General features: G+C 44.2%; 1 protein-coding gene across 1 annotated transcript; it reads left to right on the top strand.

The window, feature by feature from the left end:
- The first annotated feature begins 1187 nt into the window (after positions 1-1187).
- On the top strand, positions 1188-8036 carry rundc3ab (RUN domain containing 3Ab). The gene is made up of 11 exons (XM_028966044.1): positions 1188-1587; positions 2891-3006; positions 3087-3214; positions 4114-4199; positions 4268-4357; positions 4427-4507; positions 5011-5176; positions 5291-5448; positions 5951-6070; positions 6163-6269; positions 6669-8036. The coding sequence occupies exons 1-11, from the start codon at positions 1478-1480 to the stop codon at positions 6809-6811; spliced, it is 1305 nt and encodes a 434-aa protein (XP_028821877.1). The 5' UTR covers positions 1188-1477; the 3' UTR covers positions 6812-8036.
- The last annotated feature ends 6760 nt before the right edge of the window (positions 8037-14796 follow it).

Genomic DNA, 14796 nt, shown 5'->3' with positions numbered 1-14796 from the left:
AGGCCTGCGGTAGTCTGCAACATTATTGTCACAAAATTCTGCATTTCTGCAGTGGCTCATTCTGATTCTCTCTTTCGTCACAAGAATTTCACCTGACGAACTGAACGAATACCCGCTCATTAGTATTGATAACAGTTAACAGAGCCCACCATGCACACTCTGACGAACATACACAACCAATAAAAACGCACACACAAGTATTAATGATCCACACTCCACAGCACACTCAATAGTTCATCTGACCGTATCACTACATGCAAGTGTATGTATTTCAATATTTCAATTCAACTGTGTATGTCCAGTATTAGCCTAATTCAGTCGGAATGCGTTGACATTTTTCAGGGCAGACGCTGTGGCTTTCTCAGGGTGGGATGGCTAATTTTAGTCACCAGGCTGGTCCTCTGTTTGCTCATGAACATTTGTGAACGACTATGCGAGAAGAGCACAGCGGTCACATCACCTGCTGTTTCCCCACGCTTGTTGCTTGCAGATGATGGCCGTAGCCATTTCCACGGTAGAAGCGGCTAAACTCGTCGCTGGTTCGATGGCACAGTATATGGGTGCAGCTATAAATCGCCCACAAAAAACGAACAGAGGTGAGCGTTTTCAAGAAGCAGCAGGAATGTTGCCAGATCTCACAGTGCTGGAGCTTTTTTTTTTTTTTATTTGACCTTTATTTTACCAGGATGCCCCACTGAGATCAAAATCTCTTTTACAAGAGCAAAAGTGTTGCATAAAAACATAAAACGGCCTCATACATAAGCAGCCCCTCAACCATTCTCGGTTGAAGGGCAATGAGCTCATACTATATGAGTGAAGGGACGCCACCAAACTTATATTGATAGGTGACTTGTCACGAGTAGCAAATTAAAATATTGGGTAGATGCGCCTCTAGAGGCTATTATTGTAAATTACAAAAAATTTTTTAAAAAATTGTCCAAAAGCGCCGTTTAGCGTCTGACCTTATCAATTACAACAAAGAACAATTGAATATTGAGTAGAGGCGCCCTCTAGTGTTGGATCGTAATATCTATAACTATATAATAATATATATTATATTTATAACACAATACTTCACAAATGTCCAAATGACATGCCGTGTGTGTAATAATCATATCTGGATTTGACTATTATAATAAAATATCGCTAGTTTCTGTTAATTCTTCGTCTTCGGAGGTTGTTATTTAGCGACCCATCACGTCGATTCGAAGATGGCGGTCTGGGAGGAAATATAAGAGGCAACTGATTCAGCTTTGCTTTTTGCGTCGGATCCTGCTGACTCAGGCCTGGTGAGGCGTCTGCTGAGCTCATTCTGAGGTCACGGGGAGGCGGGGAGAAGGAGAAGGTGACGGCAGCAGGCGGATGACACCCAGTCTGCTGTAGCGCATCTCGCCACCACCTCAGCGCTGGAGCGGAGGCCGGCGTGGATGGCGTAGGGTGGCAGGCGCGGGGGGGTCCCGGGTCCTGAAGAGGCCGAATGGAACAGGGCTCGGCGCAGCAGTCCGCGATGGCGACGGGCCTGCCGTCCAAGAAAGGGTGCGGGCGGAGCGTGGCGGTGGAGCGCAGGAACCTCATCACGGTCTGCAGGTACCCGGCGTTCCGCCTCGTCCCTTCTAACGCATGCAGAGAGGCGTGCAGCGCGGTGTTCCGTTCTGTCCCCGGACTGATCTCCGCCAGCGGGCCGCAGGAAAACAACAGGGAGAACCAGAGCATCCAGCCACCGAGCAGCATCTAGACTCGTAAAAAATACCTTAATAATCAGCCGTGCGTCGTGTGGTACTGTTCATTTTTATATATATATATATATAAAAATATATATACCAGATATGTTAAAACAGTCGTCCTCCCAGGCTCGGGTGTGTCAGGAGGTTCGCCATATGGGCGATGGTGTTACCATGACGATGACCTTTTTTTTATGGGCAAGGACGTTCTGTAGCAGGTACCCCGGGGGATGCAGCATGTGGCCCTTGTTGTGGGAGAAAGATGTCCTGTAGGCTAACAATAGGCGTCCAAGGACAGCCGGCCCGTGGACTGGAGCCCTGGGCCCTTCGGGCACCCTCTGTCTATTTTAAGCACAGAAATCTTTTTAAATATTAAAGGGATATTCAGTGACAACCCCCTTCCCCATCACTGGTAATAAATAAAAATAAAATATTATATTTTAATATCAAGAAGAATTAGTAGATGTTTTCCTACAATTAATAATAATAGTTCACATTAATAACATTTTATTGTTGCATGGCTCCTTTGATAATTGATCCAGAAACCTTTCAACTGCTAATTAATGAAGCTATTTTTGGTAGTACAGTATGACATTGGTACTATGGCCTGAATCCTCACTGTACTATATTGATTTCCTACAAATGACTAAAACTGCACTGTGATTGTGTTTGGAATAAGTCCCTGTTCAGGAGCAGATCAAAAAAAAAAAAAAAACATATTTTTGCCATTTTAATGTTGCTGTTTTGGCCCTTGAAGGGAAGCCACTGGCCGGCAAAGCATAGTTGTCCAATTGTCTGGTTGTCATGGGAACGCCGGACCAGCTGAAGGAGACATTGTTGCCGGCCGTGATGAAGTCACTCTCTGTGTCCTGTGGTCCCGCTTGCGGGCTGTGATCTATTGTTTGGTGCGAAACTGCGGCCATACAGTACGGGTCACGCCCTTTTATCTTTTAATTGTCTGTGCAGAAGAGACATTTTTAACGTCAAGACAAACAATTTCACTGAGGTGAAATACACAAGAGAGAGTCTTTTCCTGCTATCGTCAGAGCCATCTCTCGGCTTGCTGGAGGGGGCTATAAAGGGCGAGCCAGCTAAAAAGCCTCACTGGGGGCACCACAGGAAGTGGCTTGGGACATTTACTGTAAGTAATGTGGCCGGTTGATTGCCAGGTTCTCAGTGAAGACGCTGCTGGAGAAGTACACAGCGGAGCCCATCGATGACTCGTCCGAAGAGTTCGTCAACTTCGCCGCCATCATTGAGCACATCCTGTGTCACCGCTTCAAAGGTGAACCTCCTCGTCTGGCCATATGTCACATGCCCGGCGGAATCGTGTATTTTACGACCTCTCGCGCGTCTTGTCTGCAGGCTCGGGCAGCTGGTTCGACGGGCAGCGAAGTTTCTGGGACTTCATCCGCCTGGCCTGCAGCAAGCTGCCCAACAACTGCATCAGCAGCATCGAGAACATGGAGAACATCGGCTCCTCTCTGGCTAAGGCAAGGGTCAAGTGACTAGTGCTGGTCCAGAACATTTACATTTGCAGCATTTACCAGACGCCCTTATCCAGAGCGACTTACAGTCAGTAGTTACACGGACAGTCCCCCCCTGGGTTAAGTGTCTTGCTCGGGGACACGTTGGTAGTAAGTGGGGTTTGAACCAGGGTCTTCTGGTTCACAGGCGAGTGTGTCACCCACTAGGCTACTACCACCCGTGCCCCGCTCCGCCCAGCTGTCACTAACGAGCTTGTCTTGTCAGCCAATTGTGAAAAGGGGGCGGCGCCAGCCCCTCTGATCGATGCGCTCGCTCGCTAACCAGCTGTCATCCGTCCCACTTCCTCCCACTCGTTAAATACCGACTGTCGGATATTACAGAATGCAACTTTTGGCAGATCCGCTTATTAAATTAACAGTGATTGTAGATACATGTACACTTAAAAAAAAAAAAAAAAAAGTGCACAGTAAAAACCTGAAACAAATGAAACTGACTGCTTGTTGAGGTGCAGTCGATTGGATCAGAGTTCCTAAACACACACCTGATATATTTACATTTACCAGACGCCCTTATCCAGAGCGACTTACAATCGGTAGTGACAGGGACAGTCCCCCCTTGGAACAATTCAGGATTAAGTGTCTTGCTCAGGAACACAATGGTTGTAAATTGGATTTGAACCTGGGTCTTCTGGTTCATAGGCGAGTGTGTTACGCACTAGGCTACTACCACCCTACAACAGGAAAGAACGTGTACAGACTATCAAATTTTGAAAACCACTTAAAAATGTTTTTTTTTTTTTTGTAATGAAATTTTGAAATAGCAGCTTATAGATCACAGCGCTCTCTCTTTATTACAGTAAAGTCTGACAGTGTTTTGGTGAATAACCAAGCTCTTGCTATCGCAGGGCAGGGCCTGGCTGCGGGTGGCCCTGATGGAGAAGCGCCTGTCGGAATACATCGCCACGGCACTGAGGGACAGCCGCACCACCAGGTACGTTTTTGAAGACTCTGAGCCACTCTGGGTCTGCTTGTGCTGAGTCGAAGCCTTTGCATCTGCAGGAGGTTTTACGACGAAGGGGCCATCATGCTGAGGGAGGAGGCCACGGTCCTCACCGGCATGCTGATCGGCCTGGGTACCATCGACTTCAGGTATTCCAGAAATAGAGAGAAACAAGTCGGTCTAAATCGGAAGCGGAACTGAATCGAGTCTCTCTGTAGTTTCTGTCTGAAGGGCGAGGCACTGGACGGGAAGTCCGAAGCTGTGATCGACTACACGCCATACCTGAAGTTCACACAGAGGTATGAATATTTAGAGTATTTATATTTTTTGAAGTGAAAGTGGAGTGATTGTCATGATGAAACACTGCAGCACAGCACACGGTGACACAACAAAATTAACCATCACCTTTGGTGGGCAGTGGGCAGCCATGACAGGCGCCCGTGGAGCACTGTGTGGGGACGGTACCTTGATCAAGGGGACCTCAGTGGCACCTCAGTGGTGCCTTGGTTGTTTGGGATTTGGACCCGCAACCTTCCGATTATGTTTCCGCTTCCTTTCCCGTTAGACCCCATCTGCCCCAGTGAGGTCTGTTGCCATGGCTACCCAATGTTTAATGTGGGGTTGCATACCCCTGGGTGGAGGTTTAATTTGTGGAAGGAAGGGGGGGTAGGAAATAAGTAATTGAATACATAATTAGTCTGATTTTAAAAATTATTTACAAAATGCATGGATCCAATATATGACAAAGTTTGAGGAGGGCCTTGTTGCCATGGTTACCGGAGTGGTGCTGTGTTGTTCGTAGCTATGACTACCTGAGCGATGAGGAGGATCGGGCCAGTGTGGACAGCAGCACCAGTGACGACAGCGTCCCTGAGCATCCCTACATCCCACTGGTCACCGCCGAGGAAAGTCTGAGCACCAAGTACCGCAAGATGGAGCAGCGCTACAAAATCGTCTACGCCCAGAAGGTCAGCCTTCGTAACCTTTGACCTTTGACATAGAAATCTGCTGAAAATCCACACGAGAATGACTTTAAAATGAAACGTGTTATTAATTAGGATGTGGCGTGTTTGTGGTTGCAGGGCTATCTGGAGGAGCTGGTGCGCCTGCGGGAGTCGCAGCTGAAGAATGTGGAGACGGAGAACAAGCGATTGACGGTGCGGCTGGAGGAGCTCCTGGCTCAGAATAACCAAGAGAAGAGGGAGCTGGAGGCCATTATACTGGAGTTACAGGAACAGCTGTGAGTATTCAAACACACACACACATACATTGTTTTTATCTTTACACACAGTTTTTTTTAACATTCAATTAACGAATGATATGGTCTTACTTATTACTTAGTACCTTATATCATTTGTTTATGAATAAGTGATACAATTAGCTTCTTTTAAAAATGACACCTATTTATCAGAAACTTCGTGTAGGAGTCTACAGTCCAACTGTAAAACCATCAACAGTGCAGGCAGTATTCAAAAGGACAAATCTAAAATATTAAAATATGATCAGCACAAGCATGTCAGTTTGAAAATATATTTTTAATGACTGTAATATAGTGACTATATAGGTGAATATAATGACTGTAATAAGTGACATTCACTTCACTAAAGTAATATGCAACACTGCTCACAAGCAAACATTTTCAAAGCAAGCAGAGTCAAAATTTGGTTACTACTTATCCTGTGCCTTTTGTAAGTATATATATATATATATGTGTGTGTGTGTGTGTGTGTGTACGTTTACAGAACCTATCTGATACCATGTGATACCCATCCCCTGTCTAAAGATCTCTCCATCCCTCTGGTCAACCAGTGGCCATCACTCCGTTCATATAACAACCAGACAGACGAGTCTCTGTTCCGCAGGTGACATGAGTCGTCATCACCTGTTTCGACAGTATTAATATTATGATGGCTTGAACATTTCAGCGTTATGAATATGAATTCTACTTCCGCAGGGGGAGCTACCCCAGCACAGAACAGCTTTCCACTGAGGTCAGCCTGCAGTCTGAGAGTCAGAGGTCGGAGGGGAAGCAGAATGGAGAGGCATGGCCCTCTACAGCAGGTATGACCCCATGATATTTGTTTTACTATTCAAGTTATTATTAATTACAATTCCAGTTGATGTTACTATTGTACATAGTTATTTTTCATCTTTTTTTCTCAGTGAAAGACACTGATAAAAAGTGCATTGTCATAATGAAAAGGGGGGAAATGCTAATTCTGTCAATAATACACTGAGACAAGCATTCAAATGTTCAAATAAAGAAATATTATATACCTTAAACTGACTTATTCACACGTAAGTTATTTTAGGATTTTTATTGCCTGAATGAGATTACATTTGTCCCTTGAACTGAAATGTTAAGCATGTCTGATTTCCAGATATTGCTATTCGGAAATAGGTATTGTTCTACTGCAGTGTATCTTACCTCAAACATGGCACTCCCACTTCTGTGTGCAGATAAAGACGGCACCCCCTCCTTGCTGGGCTTGTGTGGTTCCCTCTCATCCCTGCCCAGCTGCAAGTCTCTGCCCAGCTTCAAGTCTACCGAGTGCCTGGTGAACATCAGAGCCGACCCCAGCCCCGCCCTCACCCCCACCTAGGAACGCCGCCATGGGTGGGGACCGCCTGTTTCACCCGCCCTGCAAGCACAGTCGCAGTGTGGGTGAGAGAGGTCCTGGGGGTGAAGTGTGGAACCTGCAGACTTTTCTGGGTCAATGAAGCTGCTATTTAACAGTAAACAGAATATGGGACAGATGTCCATTATGGCTCTTTGAATGGCTCTGGAAGCTGGGCGTTACTTTTCGTGGAGGCCATGTGGGACTTAGAACCACGACAGCTAGAGGGAGCTAGAACTGAAATCAGGCACTGCTGGTCTTCTGGTTTCCACAGAACTGCAGCCATTAGCATTGATCTTACCCTTTACCTTAACAAGGAGCATGCAGCAGAAACACACACACACACACACACACACAATGAGGTCATAATCTCTGATATTAAGTGCTTACAGTCTCACAGTCATTTCAAGAGATCGGCCTTTTGTCATAACTGGGCAAAATAAAGTCTGAAAATCATGTCAGTGCTAATTTTCTATTATCTATTTGACTCATTTATTATACATTTTGTGTGAATCTGTGGCCATTATAACAACCATCATTGCCAAACACAATTTATTATGATGTCAAAAACAAGACGCTCTTTAAAAAATGAGTATGAAATGAACTTGAGTCAGCGAGACAATAGAATTAGTTCGTGAACGTGAAATGTCGATGGTGTAGTGCTCAGCACTGTGGTTATGACTGCATGTGCTGATCAGAGAAGAATAAACACCATGGTCCTCGGCCCACGCAGAACCATAGAGACCTCCACCCCCTGCTGCCCAACACTGATCTGAGGTCTGCGTGTGACAGTGGAAGCTACAGAACTGCCTTCGTCTTCCCACCATCCATCACAGACTAACCAGTGCTTTCATGGACCAAAACCTCCGCTAGTTTACCTCGTCCCGGCTGTTGGGTGTTGAACCTTTTTTTAAATTTTATTTTATCTGTGTCGTGTCAAAGCGCAGCAGGGCCTGCAGTAATCACATTTATCATAGGGTCCTAAAGGCACTGTTCCTTCCTGAACGCTGTCTTGCTGGGGTGACTGGTGTGTTCGTGCTTCCATGTGAGGGTGACGGCCTATTATTTCTGTTTGCATACGTCACAGTGTCTAGAATTTTTTTTCCTCGTAATTGTTTATTATGCCATTGCAAGGCCGTTTGCAAGGCATGATGATGTATGTACCTTTTTTTTATTAACTGCAATAAAAAAATGCCTCTTTACTTGTTAATGCTGGCTTTGTTGACTCTGTACCCAAAGACTGAGGTCAGAAGATTTCAGTGCAGAGCTTACAGCAGAGAGAGAGTGTGATCTGAGTGTTCGGTGGGAGTGTGTGCACTTCCTCCTGGCTAAGAAAACAAAAGTCAAACAAAAAGGCAGCCATGACATTTTCATTGTAAAGGAATTGTTATTGAATGTTATTGACAGATATAGTTATATAGTATAGCAAGTATATATAGTTGATCTCAATAGTTGCACTTAATAGCATTTGAAACTAGAAACCAAACTTCCAGAGGAAATTTTGATGGGCGGGTGTTTGTCACATGAGCGGGCGTGGCCTCCAGAGCTGGCGTCAGCTGTAAAATCAGGCGGTATTTCTGCCGCAACAAATGCAATTTCCCACTTGTGGGACTAATAAAGGTTGATCTTATCTTATCGTTAAAGTAGCAGGTGGTCACGTAAAATTTGGTGACGTTTGGAACATGTTGAAAAATTTGCATGTTAGCATGCTAATGCCATCATGCTAACATCAAAACGCTTACAGGGCGTGGCCAAGACGCCTCACATTAAATTTGGTGACGTGTTAAAAAAATTAGTATGTTAGTTGACGTTTAGAGCATGTTAAAAAATGTGCATATTAATTTAGACTTGACGTTCCTAAAACTAGCATGCTAACCTCAAAAACGTAAACAGGGCGTGTCCAAGATGCATCACATTAAATTTGGTGACGTTTGGAGCATGTTTAAAAATTAGCGTGTTAGCATGCTAATGCTAGCATGCTAACATCAAAAACACTAAGAGGGCATGTCTAAGATGTGTCACGTTAAATTTGGTGACGTTTAGAGCATGTTTAAAAATTAGCATGTTAGCATGCTAATTCTAGCATGCTAACATCAAAAATGCTAACAGGGCGTGGCCAAGATGCGTCAAGTGGCCAAGATGCGTCAAGTTTAAGTTGGTGACGTTTGGACCATGTTAAAAAAATGTGCATGTTAGATCAAGGCGTAGCATTTTAGTGGCCGAATGACAGGGCGTCCCTAATAAAGTGACCAAAGGACAATGCGTCCCTAATGAAGTGGCCGAAGGACAGGGCGTCCCTAATAAGTGGCCGAAGGACAGGGCATCCCTAATAAAGTTCCTGAAGGACAGGGTGTCCTTAATAAAGTTACCGAAGGACAGGGCGTCCCTACTAAAGTGGTCAAAGGACTAGGCGTAACATTTTAGTGGCCGAAGGACAGGGCGTCCCTAATAAAGTGGTCGAAGGACAACGAGTCCCTAAAAAGTGGCCGAAGGACAGGGCGTCCCTATTAAAGTGGCAGAAGGACCGGGCATCCCTAATAAAGTTCCTGAAGGACAGGGCGTCCCTAATAAAGTGGCAAAAGACAGGGTGTCCCTAATAAAGTTACCGAAGGACAGGGCGTCCCTACTAAAGTGTCCGAAGGACCGGGCGTCCCTACTAAAGTGGTCAAAAGGACCAGGGGAAATGACCCTGTTTGAGCGTTAAAAAAAAAGTAATAGCACACATAAAGTACTAATTTTTGATATAGAGCACGGCAGTGTGTGTGATTCAGTACGACCCGCATTAAGTGCCGAAAAAAGGCTGAAATAAATAATGTGTGTGCGCTGAAACGTGTCAAAGTTTTTCACACTTCTAATAGTTTGGTCATGATTTGTGGCCGTCCTGTAGTCCCCAACAAAGCAACCAATATGTCATTTTTTGGTGCGTTTCACGGCTGGTCACAGGGAGCTGAAAACCTCTTCCTCTGCACAATGGTAGACGGTACTTTTTACACTTTGAACGCGATTTGTGGGCGGGCCGCATGACCTACCAAAACCTCTCCATTGTTTCTGTGCGTTTCACACACAGCCTTGGATGTAACACATGTCCTTTTTTGCCATTTTCCCAGTTTTCCGGGTTTTCCAAACCCCCGTTGGTGGCACCGACTCGTCCCATATCTCAGATCGTAGGACTCGGCAAGGCCTTTGGCCTCGCCTTGATTTTCGGGTCGCTAGCTTCAGCGGTTAGCCTCAGGGAGCCAAAAACGTGTTCCCAGCACAATAGTAAATGGTCTGTCATTATGACAGGCCCAAATAACCCCGACTGATTGGCTGGCTTTGTGTGAGGTAAACTGCATAAATGTGACTGACTGGCCAGAGAGATGTCATGGAAACAGATTTGACAGGAAAGAATATTTTATTCTTCAATAGGGGCAGTTCTTCATCCAACTGAGGAATGTAGAGAAAGAAGTAAAGAAGTAGAGAGAATCACATATAAGAAGACCTGAAATTGCTGAATCTACTTTAAAGATGTATCAGGCAATTGCACCACAGATAATAAATAAGATGAAGAAGACTGTAACAGCCACAATTGGGTATAAAGTGTTGATTGGCGCTGGTGCCACCGCTGTAACCGGATTGGCTTGTTATTACATGTACAAGAAAATGTCTAGACAACAAGAGGAAGAGTCTCTGATGCCGACACAACTGCTGCATTTTAGTACAAGCAGCAACACTGCAGAAGTTCAAGATGCAGAGCAACCAGACAATGGAAATGAAGTTCAGGATGAAGACCCTCTGGCACAGACACAAAAAAAGCAGTTTAGTTCAAGCAGCAATACTGCAGAAGTTAAACATGTAGAGCAACCAGACAATGGAAATGAGGTTCAGGATGAAGAGCATGTGACACAGATACGAACAGTGCAGTTTAGTACAAGCAGCAACACTGCAGAAGTTCAAGAAGCAGAGCAGCTGGACAATGGAAATGAAGTTCAGGATGAAGACCCTCTGGCACAGGCACAAAAAGTGCAGTTTAGTTCAAGCAGCAATACTGCAGAAGTTAAACATGTAGAGCAACCGGACAATGAAAATGAGGTTCAGGATGAAGGGCCTGTGACACAGACAGGAACAGTGCAGTTTAGTACAAGCAACAACACTGCAGAAGTTCAAGGTACAGAGCAGCCGGACAATAGAAATGAGGTTCAGGATGAAGAGCCTCTGACATAGAGGATACGAACAGTGCAGGATAGTACACGCAGCAGAAAGGCCAAAGCTAAAAAGCTAGCATTGCTACTCTACATGAGTGACATGTTGCATGAAGGAGATCACAGGGCTAATGAACATGGATTCCTTGTACTCCATAACCACATGAGAATGTTTCGTAAAAACCCCCATTTCTTGTGGCGTTTCGTTCGGGCCTACATAGACATGCGCAACATCATAGACGAGCCAGACAAAAAGCGGTACCATGCCGTTGTTGGCCGTGATGAAGCTAAGGTCATACTGAAAAGTAAGAGACTCAATGCTGAATGTCACAAGCAATTTGCCATTCTCACCAGCCTCAGCATTAAATATGGTGGGAGTCTTGGCAAAATCCAAAGCAACTACGTCCTTAAGCAGCATTTGGACAGATTCTTCGCCCTGGGTGCTGAAGATCCTGTCTGTTCCTACTTGCTGGGGTGTTGGTGCCTTGATATGTCCACACAAACCTCTAAGGAAAACGAGATGACTGCTGCCATTTTTCCGGATTATCCACATTTGTCCTCAATACACAATGCGTTGAAAAACTTTCTCGAGGCAGATAAACTCAGCGCTGGCTCCTGCACAGGCTTAAAGATAATTATTGCCAAGTGTTACAAGGAGCTTGGACAGGATGCAGAGGCCCACGCATGGCGCAAAAAGACCTACAACATACTCAACCCTGTTCATAATGAACTGGAAGCTTTAATTTATAATTGAAAGGGCTGAACGGTGGAGGTGCCATGTGTTGCCTGTTCATGTAGCCCGTGCAAGATAAAGATGATCCTTTTTTATGTAATTTCTCGAAGAACAAAATATTGAAAGCTGTTAATTGGTATCAGTTCAGTGCAGCATTATGGCAGAGAGAAAAAAACATAAAAATATAAAATGCTTTTCACTTTAGACTACAGGTTTTGAAAGTTTTTGCAGGATGGGATGTTTGGGCTGCTCAGGCGCCGGAATATGGAAGCAACGTGCACAGTACCACTACAACTGTTTAACATCTATGGTGTCTTTAGTTTCAGTTTCGCAATTGAAAAAATAAATTGAGATAAAAAAAATCTAACCCTTGTAGTGTAACAGTAGCACAACTTAATCACCAGTCAGTTCATGTTACTTTATTAAAATTGCATTTAATATGCTCATATGTTAGGTAACACTGACAGAAAAAAAAAGTAGCAAGCAATTGACAGTGCAGCGAGCTGTATTTTCTGACAGTACAGTAAGCATAAATAAGACTGACCCCGACTGATTGGCTGGCTTTGATAGGCAAGAATATTTCATTCTTTAATATTAAATATATTTTTGGCATTTAAGTAGAAAAGGTATTTATAAGAGTCCCTGAAATTGCAGAATCTACATTAAAGATGTATCTACAAACGGCAACACAGCTACTAAATAATATGAAGACGACTATAACAGACACAATCGGGTGCAAAGGGCTGATTGGCGTTGGTGCCACAGCTGGTACCGGTTTGGCTTGCTATTACACGTACAAGAAAATGTCTGGACAACAAGAGGAAGAGTCTCTGATGCCGACACTACTGCTGCATTTTAGTACAAGCAGCAACACTGCAGAAGTTCAAGAAGCAGAGCAGCTGGACAATGGAAATGAAGTTCAGGATGAAGACCCTCTGGCACAGGCACAAAAAGTGCAGTTTAGTTCAAGCAGCAATACTGCAGAAGTTAAACATGTAGAGCAACCAGACAATGAAAATGAGGTTCAGGATGAAGGGCCTGTGACACAGACAGGAACAGTGCAGTTTAGTACAAGCAACAACACTGCAGAAGTTCAAGGTACAGAGCAGCCGGACAATAGAAATGAGGTTCAGGATGAAGAGCCTCTGACATAGAGGATACGAACAGTGCAGGATAGTACACGCAGCAGAAAGGCCAAAGCTAAAAAGCTAGCATTGCTACTCTACACGAGTGACATGTTGCATGAAGGAGATCACAGGGCTAATGAACATGGATTCCTTGTACTCCATAACCACATGAGAATGTTTCGTAAAAACCCCCATTTCTTGTGGCGTTTCGTTCGGGCCTACATAGACATGCACAACATCATAGACGAGCCAGACAAAAAGCGGTACCATGCCGTTGTTGGTCGTGATGAAGCTAAGGTCATACTGAAAAGTAAGAGACTCAATGCTGAATGTCACAAGCAATTTGCCATTCTCACCAGCCTCAGCATTAAATATGGTGGGAGTCTTGGCAAAATCCAAAGCAACTACGTCCTTAAGCAGCATTTGGACAGATTCTTCACCCTGGGTGCTGAAGATCCTGTCTGTTCCTACTTGCTGGGGTGTTGGTGCCTTGATATGTCCACACAAACCTCTAAGGAAAACGAGATGACTGCTGCCATTTTTCCGGATTATCCACATTTGTCCTCAATACACAATGCGTTGAAAAACTTTCTCGAGGCAGATAAACTCAGCGCTGGCTCCTGCACAGGCTTAAAGATAATAATTGCCAAGTGTTACAAGGAGCTTGGACAGGATGCAGAGGCCCACGCATGGCGCAAAAAGACCTACAACATACTCAACCCTGTTCATAATGAACTGGAAGCTTTAATTTATAATTGAAAGGGCTGAACGGTGGAGGTGCCATGTGTTGCCTGTTCATGTAGCCCGTGCAAGATAAAGATGATCCTTTTTTTATGTAATTTCTCGAGGAACAAAATATTGAAAGCTGTTAATTGGTATCAGTTCAGTGCAGCATTATGGCAGAGAGAAAAAAACATAAAAATATAAAATGCTTTTCACTTTAGACTACAGGTTTTGAAAGTTTTTGCAGGATGGGATGTTTGGGCTGCTCAGGCGCCGGAATATGGAAGCAACGTGCACAGTACCACTACAACTGTTTAACATCTATGGTGTCTTTAGTTTCAGTTTCGCAATTGAAAAAATAAATTGAGATAAAAAAAATCTAACCCTTGTAGTGTAACAGTAGCACAACTTAATCACCAGTCAGTTCATGTTACTTTATTAAAATTGCATTTAATATGCTCATATGTTAGGTAACACTGACAGAAAAAAAAAGTAGCAAGCAATTGACAGTGCAGCGAGCTGTATTTTCTGACAGTACAGTAAGCATAAATAAGACTGACCCCGACTGATTGGCTGGCTTTGATAGGCAAGAATATTTCATTCTTTAATATTAAATATATTTTTGGCATTTAAGTAGAAAAGGTATTTATAAGAGTCCCTGAAATTGCAGAATCTACATTAAAGATGTATCTACAAACGGCAACACAGCTACTAAATAATATGAAGACGACTATAACAGACACAATCGGGTACAAAGGGCTGATTGGCGTTGGTGCCACAGCTGGTACCGGTTTGGCTTACTATTACACGTACAAGAAAATGTGTAGACGACAAAAAGAAGGGTCTCTGATGTCTACACAACCACTGCATCTTAGTACAAGCAGCAAAAATGTAGATGTTCAAAGTACAGAGCAACCGGACAATGGAAATGAGGTTCAGAATGAAGAGCCTCTGACACAACTGCAATTTAGTGCAGGCAGCAATGACACCCAAGAGCTAGCATCTGTACTCTCCCAGTGTGATGTTTTGCATCTTGGTGATCGCAAAGCAAAAGAAGATGCATTCCTCATACTCCAGCACTATAAGAAAACCTGCAGTGAAAACCCTGAATACATGTGGCGTTACATTCGGGCCTACATTGACTTGCACAACATCATAGACGAGCCAGACAACAAGAAGTCTTATGCCATGGTTGGACGTGAGGAA

Source organism: Denticeps clupeoides, chromosome 2 (assembly GCF_900700375.1).
Source record: "Denticeps clupeoides chromosome 2, fDenClu1.1, whole genome shotgun sequence".
Taxonomy (NCBI): domain Eukaryota; kingdom Metazoa; phylum Chordata; class Actinopteri; order Clupeiformes; family Denticipitidae; genus Denticeps; species Denticeps clupeoides.
This window is presented reverse-complemented; position numbering and strand designations above follow the sequence as displayed.

Excerpts from the sequence above, each read along its gene's own strand:
- rundc3ab (XM_028966044.1), top strand. The coding sequence starts at position 1,478 with ATGGAACAGGGCTCGGCGCAGCAGTCCGCGATGGCGACGGGCCTGCCG. Across the intron at positions 3,007-3,086 it reads CCTGTGTCACCGCTTCAAAG|GCTCGGGCAGCTGGTTCGAC; the intron begins GTGAACCTCCTC and ends TCTTGTCTGCAG. Across the intron at positions 4,358-4,426 it reads CTGGGTACCATCGACTTCAG|TTTCTGTCTGAAGGGCGAGG; the intron begins GTATTCCAGAAA and ends GTCTCTCTGTAG.